General features: G+C 40.2%; 1 protein-coding gene across 1 annotated transcript; it reads left to right on the plus strand.

Moving 5' to 3' along the window:
- The first annotated feature begins 12,564 nt into the window (after window positions 1–12,564).
- On the plus strand, window positions 12,565–18,488 carry LOC127503513 (B-cell receptor CD22-like). The gene is made up of 9 exons (XM_051877452.1): window positions 12,565–13,794; window positions 14,238–14,306; window positions 15,066–15,416; window positions 15,515–15,763; window positions 16,041–16,298; window positions 16,394–16,636; window positions 16,715–16,817; window positions 16,892–16,937; window positions 17,592–18,488. Exons 2-9 carry the CDS (start codon window positions 14,246–14,248, stop codon window positions 17,658–17,660), a joined length of 1,380 nt encoding a protein of 459 aa, XP_051733412.1. The 5' UTR covers window positions 12,565–13,794; window positions 14,238–14,245; the 3' UTR covers window positions 17,661–18,488.
- Window positions 18,489–19,103: the final 615 nt, after the last annotated feature.

A 19,103-nucleotide genomic window follows, 5' to 3' on the forward strand; every position in this document is an offset into this window, starting at 1 on the left:
CTGCATGGTTTTGTTTAAATAACAAATATGAATTCTATTGATAGATTTCTGGGTCCTTGCATTCCAGAAGCAGAGGTCGCCTTTGCAATTCAGAGGCCCGTTGGCCAAAATGTATGCAATGCAACTGCAATTACTTTATTATCTCTGTTATATTTAAAATAACACTGTTAACTCTTATTTCACTCTTAATAGTTTATTTACAAACACATTCTATCTATCACTATCCAGCATTACAATTACTACTTTAATACAATATAAAAATGAATAGGCTACATCTCATAATCAGTTGGCATCTGGGTAAGTGTGGACAGTCCTTCTTGCAGCATGGTGGTCCGCAGCTATGATTTTATCAGCTGCAGGCACAAAATATAAATATAGAAAATGAAACAATGTAAAAATGTTGTTAATGAAACTAAATGGGAGGCAGGGCTCGTTTTCTGACACTTAAAGGGATGGTTCACCCAAAAATGAAAATTATCCCATGATTTACTCACCCTCAAGTCATCCTAGGTGTATATGATCTTCTTTCAGATGAACACAATCAGAGATATATTTAAAAATATCCTTGCTCTCCAAAGATTTATAATGGTAGTGAATGGGGGGCCTGTTTTGAAGACAAAAATAAATGCATCCATCCATCATAAAAAAAACAATCCATACTGCTCCAGTGGGTTAATAAAGGCCTTCTGAAATGAAGCAATGGGTTTTTGTAATAAAAATATCCATATTTAAAACTTTATAAAGAAAAATAACACTGCAAATAAATGCTGTAAAAAAAAAAAAAAAAAAAAAACGACCAAATTTCGACAGTAACATGCTGTTTTCTATTAAAACAGTAATATACCGTAGAAAGGGTAATGCGTAATGTTTGACAATTTCAAGAAAGTAGTCTACTGCAATATACTGTGAATTAACAGCGTCAAAGTCGACATTCAGAAGCTGTGTTTCAAATCACAACCTATACCCTCATTCACTATTCCCTACATTAGTTCACTAATATAGTCCACTTGACAGAGTGAATGAAAACAAATGAGTGAATTCAGACACTGATGAACACCTGCTGTCAACAAGCAGAATCAATGCAGGACAGAGAAACAAGAACAGAAAAAAGATTAAATCAACTAAAGTTGAAAGAAAATATTAAATCATTCAAGATCTGATTAAATAACTCCACAAACAGCATTGCCAGCTTGTTACGGACAGAAGGGAGCGGAGACACTGGTAAGTGTAAACAGAGTTTATTGAACAACAACAGAGCATGCAGGCAGAGTGCAGGTGAGTTGAGGCAGATGTAGACTGGACGTGATACTGGATCTGATACTTGGGATGTCTGGCATGGAAGTCATCAAGGAGACTTGGATCAAGAATATCATTCCTAGGAACCCATGATCGTTCTTCGGGTCCATATCCTTCCCAGTCCACCAAGTACTCTAGGAAGCCACCACGACGCCGGGAGTCCAGGATGTCTTTGACTAGGTAGGCCACTCCGTCATCTACGATAAGTGGAGGAGGGGGATCTTCGGTGTCACCAGGCTCTGTGGAGGGAAGAACAGAGGGATGGTGAGGCTTCAAAAGTGAAACATGGAACACTGGGTGAATGCGATACTCAGGGGGGAGTTGCAGGTAATAGGTGACGGGGTTGAGTTGCTGGATGATGGTGAAGGGGCCAACGAACCTAGGACTCAGCTTCCTACAGGGCAGGCGAATTTTGATGTCCCAGGTTGACAGCCAAACCTTCTGTCCTGGTTGGTAGTTGGGTGCGTGGGAACGTCGAAGGTCGGCTGTCAACCTGCGCCTGCGTAGGGCTCGTTGGAGTTGCAGATGCGCTGAGTCCCAGACCCTCTCGCTCTCCTGGAACCAGTAATCCACCGCCGGGATGTCTGATGGTTCCCCATCCCAGGGGAACAGTGGGGGCTGATAGCCGAGTACGCATTGAAATGGAGTAAGACCTGTGGTGGGCTGACGAAGAGAGTTCTGGGCATACTCGGCCCAGCCCAGGAACTGGTTCCAGGAGTCCTGGTGGCCGTGACAGAAGGTACGTAGGAAATGGCCAATCTCCTGTATCTTCCTCTCCGTCTGCCCGTTCGTCTGGGGATGGTAGCCAGAGGAGAGACTTATGGCCACACCTAGGAGCTTGAAGAAAGCCTTCCAGACTCGGGAGGTGAATTGTGATCCACGGTCAGATACAATATCTTCAGGTAATCCGTAGTATCTAAACACATAGTTGAACAGTAACTCAGCGGTTTTCATCGCTGTGGGTAGTCCAGGCAGGGGAATTAGTCGACAGGACTTGGAGAACCGATCTACTATTACCAGCACGCAGGTATATCCGTTGGAGACTGGAAGGTCAGTGATAAAGTCCACTTCTAGGTGTGACCAAGGGCGAGTGGGAACGGACAGAGGTTGGAGCTTACCGGAGGGAAGATGGCGTGGACTTTTGGAGACGGCACATTCCCTGCACCCCTGTAAGTACCTCCTGATGTCGGGTGTCATGTTTGGCCACCAGAAGCGCTGTTTTAACAGCGAGAGGGTCTCGTTGACCCCTGGGTGGCCAGTGCCCAGTGAAGTATGTGAAGAGTGAATCAAGGGGGTGCGTCGTGCTCGTGGGACATACTTCAATCCGGGGGGACAACCCGGCGGGGCGTTGGCGGAGGCATTGGGCTTGGGGAGCGTCTCCTCTGACCAGGAAATGGGACTGACGAAGAGTTTTTCGGGGATGATGGGCTCTGGATCATTGTTGCTTTCCTCAGGACTATGAATGCAGGACAGGGCATCGGCTTTTATGTTCTTTGATCCAGGATGATAAGAGATGGTAAAATTGAATCTCGTGAAAAACAGAGCCCATCTAGCTTGGCGGGGATTCAATCTCTTGGCATTCCGTAAATACTCCAGGTTCTTATGGTCAGTCAGGACCACAAATGGATGTTTCGCTCCCTCAAGCCAATGCCTCCACTCCTCCAGGGCGAGCTTGATGGCGAGGAGCTCCCGGTTGCCAATGTCGTAATTTACCTCCGCCGGGTTGAGTTTCCGGGAGAAGAAAGCACATGGATGGAGTTTCCTGGGATTCCCCTGCTGCTGCGATAACACCGCTCCCACTCTGGTGGTTGAGGCGTCGACCTCGACGACGAAAGGGAGATCTGGGTCAGGGTGAGCCAGGAGGGGAGCGGTTGTGAACGCTGTTGGAGTCCAGGACAGAGACTTGGGCTTATTATGGAGGAGGTTGGTGAGTGGACTGGTGATGGAACTGTAGCCTTGAACGAAATGCCGGTAGAAATTTGCAAACCCCAGGAACCTTTGCAATTGTTTTACAGATGTGGGAGTGGGCCAGTCTTTTACTGCAGTTACCTTCCTCTCGTCCATGCGGACGCCGCTGCGATCGATGTTATAACCGAGGAATTGCACTGAGGGCTGATGGAAAGTGCACTTCTCGGCTTTCAGGAAAAGGTGGTAGTCCCTCAGGCATTGGAGGACCTCCGCAACGTGCTGGCGATGTTCGGCCATGCTCCGGGAGTAGATCAAAATGTCATCAATGTAGACCAGGACTGACTTTTGCAGGAACTCCCGGAGCACCTCATGCATAAAGTCTTGGAATACGGAGGGGGCGTTGACCAGTCCATACGGCATGACAAGATATTCGAAATGGCCAGTAGGTATCACAAAGGCTGTCTTCCACTCGTCCCCCTCACGTATTCTGATGAGGTTGTACGCGCTGTGGAGGTCTAACTTGGTGAACACAGTGGCGCCGCGTAGATGTTCCAGAGCTGATGGGACAAGAGGAAGGGGGTAACGGAACTTGACGGTGTTCTGGTTGAGAGCTCTATAATCGATGCAGGGCTGCAAGCCTCCGTCCTTCTTAGCCACAAAGAAAAAACTTGAAGCAGCAGGGGAAGTGGACGGTCAGATGTAGCCTTGTGTTAGAGCCTCGTCGATATACTCCTCCATGGCTTTCTCTTCCAGGATGGATAGGGAATAGATTTTCCCCCTGGGAACTGGCTCACCTGGGATGAGGTCGATGGCACAGTCCCATGGACGATGGGGAGGCAGCTTGGAGGCTTGCTTCGGACAGAAGACATCACTGAAGTGGGAATAACAGGCAGGGATGTCAGTAGAACGTTTTTCAAGTGGACTCTCCACTGTAGTAGCACATACTTGGATTTCTTTGGAACTTGGAGAACTGAAAACTGGGAACTCAGAAAAACAGTCTTGGAAACATTGGTTACCCCACTTCAGGATCTCTTCTGTCCGCCAGGAGATGGTGGGTGTAACAAGGTTCAATGTTTAGGAAGGAAGAGGACAGGGTCGGCTTGACTACTGACTGCTTTATTTAACAAATTCAGCATACAAAAAGAAAAGGTGTGCAGACAGGCACAAAACGGTCATAAACCATTCACAAATTCTCTCCACAACAAAACACGACACATCCAGCGTGGGCAGCAGTCAGTAGTCCTTCTCTCTCTCGCCCACTCCTGTTTCTCCTGGCGTTATATACTCTCTCCACACCAATTACTGAAACAAGAGACAGGTGTTCGTCATTTGCATTTAACCCACTCACTCACCGTTCGTCTCCTGACTCTCTCTCCCGCTGCCGACTCCGCTGAACCACGCCCCCCTCGCCACAGTGGGGTTGTGCTGCTCAAGCCATGGGCGCCCTAGAATCACGTCAGCTGTTGAATCCTCCAGAACCAGCAGATGGATCTCCTCCATGTGGAGAATTCCAACTTGGAGATGAAGTGGTCCCACGCTGTAACGTACTTTCCGCAGGGGTTTTCCAGTTACCGCGTGGATCTGGTAGATCTTCGGCGTGGGGGTTGTCTTGAGTTGAAGCTGGCGACAGAGGGCTCCGGAGATAAAGTTTCCAGCTGACCCAGAATCGAGGAGCGAACTGACTGGAAGACAGAAATCAGCAGCAGTAAGGTTTACAACAATGGTGAGTGGTTTCATCTTATTCAATGTGGGCAGAATGACACTCACCATAGGCCGCACTGGACGAGTGGGGCATTCAGAAATGTAATGCCCAGCACGGCCACAATACAAGCAAAGATTCTGGGTCAGCCTCCTCTGTTGCTCAGTCGACGAAAGACGGGAGTTTTCTATTTGCATGGATTCGTTGGCTGGTTCTGGGGAGCTGACGGATTCTGGCTGGCGGAGGTTGGATGGAAATAACAGCTGGCCCTGGTGCTCTTCGAGGCACAGCTGCATACGAGTGGCGAATCTGATGGATAACTTCTCGAGCCCGATGGAATCCTCGTATGCAGCGAGATGCAACCGCACACGTGGATCGAGGCCTTGACGATAGGTGGTGATAAGGGCTTGTTCATTCCAGCCACTTGCAGCAGCTAGGGTTCGAAACTGGAGGGCATAATCAGAAACAGTTAGTGAACCTTGTTTTAATTTACATAATCTCTCACCAATTGATGAATCCCAAGCGGGCCTTCCAAGAACTTCCTTGAAGTGGGAAATGAAACTCGACAAGGATAATACAACAGGATTATTCAGATTCCAGAGAGGTTCAGCCCATCGAAGCGCCTTTCCATCGAGTTGAGAGATTATGAAGGCCACCTTTGATTTATCATCCGGGTATAAGTGCGGTTGCATCTCCAGGACCAGCGTGCACTGCAAGAGGAATCCGTTGCAGTCCTCCGCCAGACCAGTGAAGGGTGCCGGTTTGGCCATGGGACTGGCGACCGCAGATGGTGAAGGAGATGCAGCGGTGAATGCGGAAGTGCTCGCTGGTGTTGTTACCGTGGAAGTGCTGGTGAATGTGCGTCGAAGTGCATCAACCAGGTCTTGAAACGGGTCTGGATTGCTCATGTTGGTTGTTCAGACGGTGTTGGTCCGGTCTTCTGTTACGGACAGAAGGGAGTGGAGACACTGGTAAGTGTAAACAGAGTTTATTGAACAACAACAGAGCATGCAGGCAGAGTGCAGGTGAGTTGAGGCAGATGAATATGTAGACTGGACGTGATACTGGATCTGATACTTGTCTTGTTTTCCCAGGGAGCGTGGATGCAGGTTGGCGTGGAGCAGACGAACACACTGACACTCACAGGAGACACAAGGAATCACAGAGAACGCTGGAGACAGGTAAGTAGTCGTTTAAAGGAGTCCTGAAGGTAAGCATAACAGGTCAGTATGCATTAACGAGACCGGACAGTGAGTGAGTGTTCAGGAGTGTGTTTTATGCTGCTGTGGTGATGAGTGCTGATGAGTGTCAGGTGTGGCTGTAATACTCAGGAGAGGGAGTGCGTTGTGATTGGGTGAGTGTAGAGCCTGGCGTGTCTGTGACACAGCTTCACTTATTACTAACCAGATTGACCAGGTCAGGAAGCAGATATACTGGCTAAACCGACCGTCTGCTAGCTGCCTCACGTTACAGAAGTCAGATAATTCCCAACACATAGAAACTCTTACACCTAGATATTATCACATAGAGACTGTGTCTGTACCCCAAATTAGTAAAAACAAAAAACTTCCAAACCCATTTAATGGTAAAAATTTAATTGATGTTCAACAAATAAAAAATAAAGATAATTCTGATAAACAAATGGTAAAGCTTGGGTTGTTAAATATTAGATCCCTTTCTTCACACTTATTACTTATTACTTACTAAAGCACTTATTGTAAATGATATTATCACAGACAATAATCTGGATTTGCTGTGTTTGACAGAAACTTGGCTAAAATCAGACGATTACATTACTTTAAATGAGTCTAGCCCTCAAGGTTATTATTATCGACACAATCCTCGTCAGAAAGGCAAAGGGGGAGGTGTTGCTGTAATTTATAGTAATATTTACAGTATTAGTCAAAAATCTTTCAAATATAATTCCTTCGAAGTGATGGTACTTTATGTAACGTTATGTAAGTTGACATTTGTGCTGGCTACTGTATACAGGCCACCAGGACACCATACAGACTTTATCAAAGAATTTGCTGATTTTCTATCGGAGTTAGTACAAGCTGCAGATAAAGTCCTTGTTGTTGGTGATTTTAATATCCATGTAGATAATGAAAAAGATGCATTAGGATTGGCATTTACAGACATTCTTCATTCTAAAAAATGAGTTAGACAACATGTGTCAGACCCACTCATTGTTGTAATCACACTTTGGATCTAATATTGTCACATGGAATCGATATTGATGCCGTTGAAATTCTGCAGCAGAGCGACGACATCTCAGATCATTATCTAGTCTCGTGTATACTACATTTAGTCAAGGCTGCTAAACTGCCTCCCTGCCATAAATATGGTAGAACCATCACTTCTACCACTAAAGATCGCTTTGTAAATAATCTTCCTGATCAGTTTCATCGCCTTAGCATACCAGATAGCTTAGAAGACCTCGATGTTGCAACAGAAACTATTGCCTCTGTCTTTTCCAGCACATTAGACTCAGTTGCTCCTTTGCATTTAAAAAAGATTAAGGAAATTAATCCAATGGCGTGGTACAATGAGCACACTCAGGCCCTAAAGGTAGCAGACAGAAAAATGGAGCGCAGCTGGAAGAAAACAAAAGTTTTTCGCATTTCGTGGAGAGAGAGAATGATTGAGTACAGAAAGGCCTTAAAAACTGCTAGATCTGCCTATTTTTCAAAACTTTTAGAAGAAAATAAGCACAACCCTAGGTATTTATTTGACACAGTGGCTAAATTAACAAGAAATAAAGCTTCAACTTCTGATGTTTCCAAAGAGCACAGCAGTAATGACTTTATGAACTTCTTTACTTGCAAGATTGACAATATTAGAGAGAAAATTATAACCATGCAACCATCTACTACAGTATCGCGTCAGACAGTGCATTGTAGTGTCCCTGAGGAAAAATTCAATTCATTTACTGCTTTAGGAGAGGAAGAATTGTCTAAATTTGTTAAATCATCAAAATCAACAACATGTATGTTAGACCCTATACCGACTAAGCTATTGAAGGAGATCCTTCCAGAGGTCATAGATCCTCTTCTTAATATCGTTAATTCATCATTATCACTAGGATACATACCGAAAACTTTTAAGCTGGCTATTATTAAGCCTCTTATTAAAAAAACACAACTTGATCCTAGAGAATTAGTTAATTACAGGCCGATCTCAAATCTCGCTTTTCTGTCAAAAATACTAGAAAAGGCAGTATCATCACAACTATGTTCCTTTTTAGAAAGATATAGTATCTGTGAGGATTTCCAGTCAGGATTTAGACCGTACCATAGTACTGAGACTGCTCACATTAGAGTTACTAATGATTTGCTCTTATCATCAGATCGTGGTTGTATCTCTCTATTAGTGTTACTGGATCTTAGTGCTGCATTTGACACTATTGATCACAATATTCTTTTAAATAGACTCGAAAATTATGTTGGCTTCTTCACGTAATAACCTAGAATACTGTCTAACACTTAATGGCTGCTCTGTTAAGTCTTCGTCGTCAGTTAGGAACCTGGGTGTGCTCTTTGATACCAATCTTTCATTTGAAGGCCATGTTTCTAGCATCTGTTAAACCGCATTCTTCCATCTTAAAAATATATCTAAACTATGACATATGCTCTCAATGACAAATGCAGAACAGTTAGTTCATGTGTTCATGACCTCAAGGCTAGATTACTGTAACGCTCTACTGGGTGGTTGTTCCGCTCGCCTGTTAAACAAACTACAGCTCGTACAAAATGCAGCAGCTAGAGTTCTTACTAGAACTAGGAAGTATGACCATATTAGCCCAGTTCTGTCAACACTGCATTGGCTTCCTGTTAAACATTGTATAGATTTTAAAATCTTGCTAATAACTTACAAAGCACTAAATAGTTTAGCTCCCCAGTACCTGAGCGAGCTCTTAATTCATTATAGTCCTTCACGTCTATTGCGATCTCAGAATTCAGGCCAGCTGATAATACCTAGAATATCAAAATCAACTGCAAGCGGTAGATCCTTCTCCTATTTGGCACCTAAACTCTGGAACAATCTTCCTAGCATCCTAGGAAGCAGACACACTCTGTCAGTTTAAATCTAGACTAAAAACCTATCTCTTTAACCTGGCATACACATAACACATTATCAATTTATTTTTTCAAATCCGTTAAAAGATTATTAGGCTGCATATATTAGGTCAGCCGGAACCGGGAACACTTCCTATAACACCAGATGTACTCATTACATCATCTACGCTAATATTAGTCTTTCTGTTTATCCCAAGGTTTACCGTAGTCAACCGGATCCAGGCCGTATCCAGGTGAGATTGAGGACCTACGCCTTGACATGACCACAACGCACACCTGAAGTGTCAGCAGAGATTGAGTCAACTAGATCAACTAGATCATCCATTGTGAAGGCCTCATCGACACGACAGCCAGTGGCACAGTTCCTCAACAAACCGTCCATACCGGCGTGATGAATACGATGGATTGAACTGGATTGAACTGGAATAAATACTTTGAATGTTGCAATCCTATCAGGCTTATGATAGCTACCTGAATCGTAACAAAGCACTGTTTGCCAGAGGAGAACTGGCCCCCCCGACTAAGCCTGGTTTCTCCCAAGGTTTTTTTCTCCATTTTAACACCTATTTGCCACCTGTTTGCCACCTGATGTCACCTGTTGGAGTTTGGGTTCCTTGCCGCTGTCACCTTTGGCTTGCTTAGTTGGGGACACTTGCATTTGACATTTGATATTCAACAGTGCTTTGCATCTGCCTACATTGACAGCATTTTCTTTAAGAGCTGCTGTGCAGCCAAAATTATATACCATTTATCACTGTAAAGCTGCTTTGACACAATCTGCATTGTAAAAAGCGCTATATAAATAAAGGTGACTTGACTTGACTTGACTTTATTACTGTCATTTGTCTACAGAAGTTCTTATTAAAAACAGTTACAGAGGTTTAGATGTTGATGATTTATTGTTTCGTTTGATGTTACCATGATAGAGATTTCAGATATGCTTTTATTTTTGCTGTTTTTGTGTTGACTTTTAGTAGTGTGTTTTGTGATGAACAGAGTTGATCTGTTTATCTTTTTTGTTGATTGTCACCATTGTTGACATTCACTTAGCACTGCTTATATGTATAAATGTAACAAATGTTTGATAAGAAATTAGACACTGGATGAGTTCAGTGAATCAAACATTGCATGATGATTATGTCATAATCAAAACATAACTAACAACACCTTTTTCTTGGCTTTTTTTGTTATAACAAATGTATCTTAAAGAACACACAGTTACAGCAGCCAAATAAAAACTGAGGTTAAAAAGTCAAGTGTCAAGAGCCCAACTAAAGCAAACCCTGATCTCCATCATGATAACGTCAAACGAAACAATAAAACAACATTTAAACCTCTGTTAATTCTCAATAAGAACTTATGTAGATGTATGACAGAAATAAAGTCAAACTGGTTAGTAATAAGAGAAGCTGGTAATGCTGTTTGTGGAGCTGTTTAATCAGATCTTCAGAGGTTTGATGTATTTTATTGTCAGTTGATTTCATCTTAGGCTGTGGCTGAAGTCAGTTGTAGTTCTTGTGTTTCTGCTAATCTAATGTCTTTTTTTCTGCTCTTGTTGTTTCTCTTTCCTTCAGTGATTCTGCTTGTTAACAGCAGGTCTTTGACACTTATTCTCAATCATCACTTAATTTATCACTGAATTATCTCATTAACTTCAACAGTGCTTCAGTGTTACTCTAACACTCTGTAGTGTGGACACATATAAGTGTTCATTAAACACTGGGGAATTTGTTGTGGGGTTTAAAGGGTTAAAGGTGTAAGATGAATAAACACGCATAGTGAAACTTTTTACAGTAATAAACTGTAAATTAATTTATATCAGAAAATTAACAAACTGCAGAAAAACAGTCATTTACTGGCAACTCTGTTGCCAGTAGATTACCGTAAAAACAGCAATGTACTGTAAAACCTAACAGTCAAATTTATTAAATGAAACAAGTAAATTTCACTGAAGTATTAGTGAAAGTTAATACAACTCAATAATTGATCAGTAGTGTAAATGTTGAATTGAAGTGGTATTTTATGTGTTTTTGCACAAGATGTTGGTTCTTAATGTTTTGTTGGGATTTAATGGGGTTTCTGTTGTCTGAGTTTTGTGGGTCACCATTGTGCTGAAGAGTAGAGCCTGAGCTTCAGTCAGTGATGAGCTGAGAAACACTGATTTTATGCTGCATGTTGTTTTATTTAAAGGCAGTAACTGTGTAGTTGCTGATGCAGTGACTATCTCTTAGCTAATTTTAATTGCACATGTGCTGTTGTTAGCTAGCAGTTATCTATAAGAGATTTAAGCTGACTTGGTGTTTCTAGTTTTAAAGATTTTGTTTATTTTTTTATTTTTACTTTAGTAATTTTCTTTTTTAGTGGACTCAAATGAAATAATTTCAAGTGAATAATATGCTCATATAGTTATAAATATTAGTTTATGAATTTAAATGGCAGTCAGCCAATTTAAGGCAGTCGATTTCTGCAAATGAAATTAATTAATTTGAGTTTTAATTGAGTGCATGGTATTTTTACAGCAACATACTGCAATGTAGATTACAGTAAATAACTGTAAAAATTAACAGTAAATTACCTGCAACTTTTGTTGAATGCCGGCTCATTATTGGACGGCTCCTGCATCAGCATTACATGCATGCATTGTGCTGCTCATGTGTATAGCATCAGAGACCGACACGGAAGAGACGAACAAATAGTATTCTTGTCACTTCATAACATTAAGGTTGAACCACTGTAGTCACATGGACTATTTTAACGGTATCTTTACTACTTTTCTGGGCCTTGAAAGTGGTAATTATGTTGCTCTCTTGGGAGATCAGAAAGCTCTTGGATCTCATCAAAAATATCTTAATTTGTGTTCCAAAGATGAACGAAGGTCTTAACGGTGTGCAACGACATTTTTGGGTGAACTAACCCTTTAAGCTTTACCACTGCAACAGTCCAAAACATAGTAGTGCATAAGGTGACTTAAATACAGCCAACAGGTGGCGCTGCTTCTGTTTTAATGTGCAATTGAGACACTTTCAGATTAAGATACTACTAAAGATAAAAACAAACTGTAGAAATGCAAGACAAGATGGCAATAGCATAGAAAGGTCAGTCTAAATTAAATAAGCTAATATGGTTGAAGTTAAGGCTTGAGTGCACAGATCATAACAGATAGGCTGCACCCGTTGGATATCTGCTAGTTATTTCTATCATTTTCTTTATGAATGGCCAAGGTCTATACTTTAACCGTTAACGCAGGTGCACTAATATATATATATATATATATATATATATATGATTAATAGATTAAGTAATATATGAATTGTTATTAATTAAATGTGTCATAATGTATTAATTGATTAATAACATATTTTATTAACTAATAGTGTAAGTTAATGTGTTAATTACCACATTGGGTTGAAGCCATGTACTTCAACTTCCAGTTGTCTGCTTTAATTAATCATTAACTAATGATTTGAAAATGTATCATTATGTTATGACTTTATTTGTTGAGGCACATGACTATTAACTAATTGTTAGCTAATATATCATTATGGTTTTGACATCCAACTATACAACCGTGATTCCTCTGTACCAGATGAACAGCTGCATCCAGAACGTTGTTGTTCATGGCACAAGAATGTATCAGGTTAAGCTTGAGGTCTAGGATTCAAAGGCAGAACACTGAGAACATACGGCCGGGCACTGCTATTTCGTAAAACTGTGTCAAGACCAGACAAAGAGAATAGAACCCATTATAATCAATGATAGTGATGCTACACTGGATGCGGCACGACGCAACACAACACATCAAAACGTCACTTCTGTTATGAAGGACAAATGGACTTGCAATGGTCTGTCATGTCCAGAGTAGACAGCTGTTGTGGTATGACTCGATAATGGTCGCATCCAGTTTAAACAGTGCAACATCAATCTGTAGTTCAACTTACCCATTATTCAAACATTACACTCACTGCAAAGTTTCAAAACCCATTAATTACATATTAGCTAACAATTAGTTAATATGTGCCTCAACAAATAAAGACAAGGATTTCGGATATTTACATCTTTCTGGGAAACATTTTGTCCCATAATGTACAGTAGAGTTTACCAGGACTGCACACATGCATGCACACACACAGACACACACACACACACACACACACACACACACACACACACACACACACACACACACACACAGGTTTGTTTTTGTGAATTGTGCGGACATTCCATAGACGTAATGGTTTTTATACTGTACAAACTGTATTTTCTATCCCCCTACACCAACCCTACACCTAAACCTACCCATCACAGAAAACTGCACATTTTTACTTTCTCAAAAAACTCATTCTGTATGATTTATAAGCCTTTTGAAAAATGGGGACATGGGGTAATGTCCTCATAAGTCACACACACACACATGCAGAGCACACCCCTGATGTCTTTTCCTGTAATTCAGGGCATTTCATGTATTTCATGAGCTGTTTACTTTCTCTTTCACTTTAGCAGAAACAAATTGTTATGATAACCTGAAGATCCTGTGTAAGATGTTAAAAACAGCTAAGGCATACCATTTTATTTTATGACTTTTATTTTACAGACTCATATCAGATTCATTTTGAGTTTGATAAAGTTGTATTCTTTGAAAGGTTTCATACTGATCTGATTGTCTTGATGCAGAAAGAGGCAAAGAAAGGCTGAAACAGAAGCAGACAAACATTTTTAGTTTAGCAGGAAACTTCTCTGACGTCCTGCTTCCTCCATATTAGTCTCTGTTTTCATCATTTCACATCTGGTGGACGAGAGACTCACTGAAACACGGTAAACTATTCCACTTTTCTCTTTTTTTACTTCATTCAGTCACACTACTTTTGTAAAGCACTGGAAAATGTCATTATTTAATTGCTTTTCTGGTGTTGTTCTTGCTTGATTTATTGTATTATTGTGAACTGTAGGCAATATTGTGATTTGAAGTCTATAGTGATCCATGACATCTGATTATGAGAAACCTCCTCAATACTCAGCAGACTAATAGTTGATGACAAACTATGAATCACTCAATTAATGAGAAATAAAAAAGGTGCAACAGATACTGTGCCTTCTTATTAAAAATGTCTTCTAACTTTTTGTTAAAATTAAACATACTTGGATCAGAATTAAAAGAAAAAAAAAAGCATGTTATGACCCCTTTAAATATGTAGAGATAAATGTTTACATCATAATCGTTGTAGGTACAGTAACTGATTGTTTATTGGTTGTTTTAGGTGTTACTATGGTGATGTCAGTCAGAATGACTCCTCCTCTTCCTCTGATGTTTCTGCTCTTGATTCACAGTGAGTGACTGATGTTACAGCAACACTTCATTCTTCAGTATATTCACTGATCAAAGTAAAATTACTCATATCGCTCTCAAAGAATGTCAGTATTTGTGCAGCATCCGTGGCAAATATCTCATTTCTGCTCTTCTTCATCACCTCTGCTCATCTTTTTCACTATTGGATCCTTAATAAAACCAGCTTTGATTATTTTTTATTGTCTGAATTATCATGTGTTTGAATATTTTATAGTGCAGCATGTTGTTTGTGTCTGATTTCTTTACTCCGGTTTCACAGTTTTGTCTCTGTGTTTATTTCTGCAACGTCTTCCATCAAAAATCATGAAGAACTGAAATCATTTATCATAATCATTAGGTTTTGGGAAGATTACTGTTATACATACTCTATTATGAGGTGTCATTTTCATGCAATAAAAGTATTCACATGATTTCCCGAGTTTATATGTGTGACGGGTGGCTGCTAACAGGAAGCGCACGACGAGGTAGAGTTCAGGAATAAATCCACACAGGAGAAACACAGGGCAAAAACATCCACATAACAAAGACGACACCAGACCAAGAACACAGGAAACACTGGGCTTAAATAACAAGGAGAACAGATAAGATAATTAACTGAACAGGTGAATGTAATCAATAATCAGACACACCGGGGAAACTGGGTCACGGAAAAAACACAATGAAACATATGAACTCTGACAACATGGTCCAGTGTGACTGATAAAATAACACGTTCATCTTGATGAATTCTGTGTTTCAGGGGTTTCTAGTGCTGATTGGGGTGTGAGTTACAGTCCTTCACACATCTGTGCACTAAAGGACTCATCAGTGATAATGAACTGCACTTATACATACCCTACTGGATATCAGATCATGAGAGTGTTCTGGACCAAAACAAATGATAAAGAGGACACAGGAGAGTTTCCAGATCTGTCTGAGGACCCTGAATACAGTCAGAGGCTTCAGTATCTGGGAGATAAACAGCAGAACTGCACCATCAGACTGAGTCATGTGACACTGAAGGATTCACACATGTACTATTTCAGATTCACCACTGATATACCTGATGGTAAATGGATTGGTAAACCAGGAGTGACTCTTTCTGTCACAGGTGACTTTCATGAGGTTTCTCTCTTCTTCTGTGCATTATTTTGAATAATAATCAGTGTATGACAGCAGCACTAGATATAATGTGTGTGTTGTGTTCAGATCTTCAGGTGGAGTCTCCTGAGAGAGTGACAGAGGGAGATTCAGTCCGTCTGACATGTAAAAGCAGCTGCACTCTGACTGACAGAGCAACATTCATCTGGTACAGAAACTCACAGCCATTAACTGAGAGAAGAGACAGAAACAATGAACTCCTGCTGCAGTCAGTCAGAAGTGAGGATGCAGGCAAATATAGCTGTGGGGTACACGGACACAATCACATCTCTCCTGCTGTTGAGCTCAGTGTCATGTGTGAGTATGAATTTAAGGACTTAAAGTTGTCTTTTAAACAGTAGCAGAGTTTATTACTATATTTGGGGTCAATTCATTTTGTAGGAGCTCTTGTGATAATCAAATGAAAGTGTAAATCAGTCCTAGAAGCAGATCATGCATCTCTGGAACAGAGCAGACCATTTTGAAAGAAACAAGTCAAACTGATGACCTCTCAAATCTACTATTAACGATCATCTGCACATTGTTCAAAATGTTCAAATTCATTATTTTCTGAAATTTATTTTGAATTTTCTAGACCCACCCAGGAACGTCTCAGTGTTGATAACTGGATCTGGTGAAATAGTGTCAGGAGATTCAGTGACTCTGATCTGCAGCAGTGATTCAAATCCTCCTGCTCTGAACTTCAGCTGGTTTAAAGGAAGAACGTTTGTAGGATCTGGAAGAATCTACAACATCTCAAAGATCAGCTCTGATGACAGTGGAGAATACAAGTGCAGATCCATCAATGAACATGGAGAGAAATACTCTGATGCTGTGACTTTAGACATCATGTGTGAGTTAATGATGATTCAGTAACTGTGGTAACCATCAAATTAATGGATTAACAATCGCAAAACACTAATATACACTTTCTTTTATCTATTTTAGATCCTCCCAGGAACGTCTCAGTGTTGATATCTGGATCTGGTGAAATAGTGTCAGGAGATTCAGTGACTCTGATCTGCAGCAGTGATTCAAACCCTCCTGCTCTGAACTTCAGCTGGTTTAAGGAGAATGAAAGCTCAGCTGTTGGATCTGGACAGAGTTTCAGTGCACTACAGAGTGGACGCTTCTACTGTCAGGCTCACAATCAACATGGATCTCAGAGATCAGACGCTGTAACTGTCACAGGTGAAGGTTTGGAAACCTGTATATAACTTTCTTCAGTCTGGACAGTTCATCTTAGCTGATAATGTTTCTCTCTTTCAGAGCATCATAGATCCAGTTGGCATGTAGTTTTTGGGATCACAGTGGAATGTGGAGCATTTTTCATCCTCGCCATCATCATTATCATCATCATACTGTTTATAATGTGAGAACCACAAACAACATTCATATTTTCAAATACAGTTGTCTATATGCTGTTAATGTCTGTCATTATAACAGAAAGAAACGAAGGAGTGTTAAATCTGAAGATCTCACAGTGACACAGGTAAATTATGCAGAAACAACACAACTTTACAGAAGCAGAAAATCAATCGATCAGCCGTTATCTGTTTCAGACTGAGGCAAAACAACTGTATGCACAGCGCCCTCAGGTGGTGTTACACTTGATGTAGAGAGCGATACATTAAGCACATTACATTTTAATACATGGGCTTGTAGACGAGTCTGTATAATTCGCTTTTCCTCTTCTTCTGAATCAGTTTCTGGTTTAAACATATATGGCTGAATTAAAGCAATATTTCCACTTGCCATTGTGTAACGTTTACTACAGATGAGTGAGTGGATCAGGTAGTTCGAGCTGCTGTGATTGAGTAGAGGCAGGGACTAATTTGCATATTTATAGATCTGCAAACATTAAATGGATCAAGGGTGTAGAGTTACATTCAAGCTATTTTAAAGCATTAAGAAATTATTTTCACAGGAAAATAATGTTTAAATATTTAATTTTGATTATCAAAGATGAGTTTTAAATGATCAAATTATTAACTGCAGAAAGTCAGGATATATTTAGTTTGAATCAGTCTTATGAGTCTTTTTTTTTTTTTTTTTTGAAATCATATATTTAATAATGTGCTATAAATTGTGCATATGTCACTACTCTTATTTTGTAATGTAAGTCCTTCTGTCTCTTTCCCTATAGCACTTTTATTACAACGAAGACGCGCATACAACTCTTGAGCTCAAGTCCACGACCCCAGAGATTTTCTAAACACCAGAATCCATCAGTAAGCCACCAGCTCTCCTCAATATAATCAATAAAACTGCCTTCAATAGTTTGACTGTTTTATGTATTCTGTGAAAGGTTTTATTGATGAACTTCAGTCTGTCTTTCTTCATCTCGAACCCTAATTAAACACACATGAACAGCTAATCAAGGCCTTCAGACTCACTGCACAGCAAAACCCCAGTTTAAAAGTACGTATGCTTAGAGATTGATTTCACATTTAAGAAGCAGTGTAAATAATTAAGTAATTAAGTGATGATTGACTAGTGAAGACTGTTAACAAACAGAATCACTGAAAGAAAGCGTCACTGTTTTTTAGACTTTCTTTTGTGATCCAATAAATAAATATTTAAATAACTTCTAATTAAAACAGTAACCCTTACTGTTTTAATTAGAAGTTATTTAAATATTTATAAACTAAAATAACTAGCTTCTGGCAGTCGACCAAACATGTACTGCGCAAGTCGACTTGTGCCACTAGACTAGAGTATCCCCTGATGTGATATATGACGTAGGATGTAAGCTTAGTTGCTTCTCACGGTTTAAACCCTTTACGTACAAAGATCGCCGATGACCCCAGGTTATTGTTGTTCAACATCCGCTGCACATTAAAACATCACAATCTTACTTGATCTGGACAAACTGAGTATCATTAGAAAGATTAAAATCTCCAGCTTCGATATCTGACTGCTGTTTATGATGAAACTAGGTTGCAGTGACAATGTTTTTTTTTTAATTTATGTCAGGAGTGCAAAATAATCAATCTGTAATTTTTAATATTTTGAATAGAATAAAAACACATACATTTATTCATTCATGTCTGCTCCAGTTTATTTGTGTTCACATACATGCACTACCTCCGTTAGGGCTCTCAGTCCAAACATGCACATATTTGGAGAAATATTGATTTATACTCACATGTTTGCAAAATATTTCACACACACACACACACACACACACACACACACACACACACACGCTATTCATTTTCAATTTTTCTTTTGCTTCTCCTTCAATTCAGGTTTTTACAATGTGAATCCATGTGAAAAAGCTCAGAAGAATATAATATAACAAAGAAACAAAAGATTTTTCCCTCATGCATGCTATTGAGAAAAAAAATCTCACCACGCCATAAGATGCCATAAGATATTTTATGATCATATGATCAATATTGTTTGAGTCAGCAGTTACATTGACTTTAAACATTTCTTATGATAAGCGATTGACTCTCCTGCAGCGTCGGTAAACAGACACTAAAGGGCACTGTTGGTACCTGTACCTGTCACAAGTCTGTTCTGTTTAGTTTAATTATCATGGACTTTTAGTTTGTTTTCATTCACATCATGTGTCCCTATGTTCAGTTTTCCCGCTCCTCATTTGTATTCATATGTGTCAGCTGTGTTTGATTAAAAATCTTGCAAAAAATTT

Source organism: Ctenopharyngodon idella, chromosome 2 (assembly GCF_019924925.1).
Source record: "Ctenopharyngodon idella isolate HZGC_01 chromosome 2, HZGC01, whole genome shotgun sequence".
Lineage (NCBI taxonomy): Eukaryota > Metazoa > Chordata > Actinopteri > Cypriniformes > Xenocyprididae > Ctenopharyngodon > Ctenopharyngodon idella.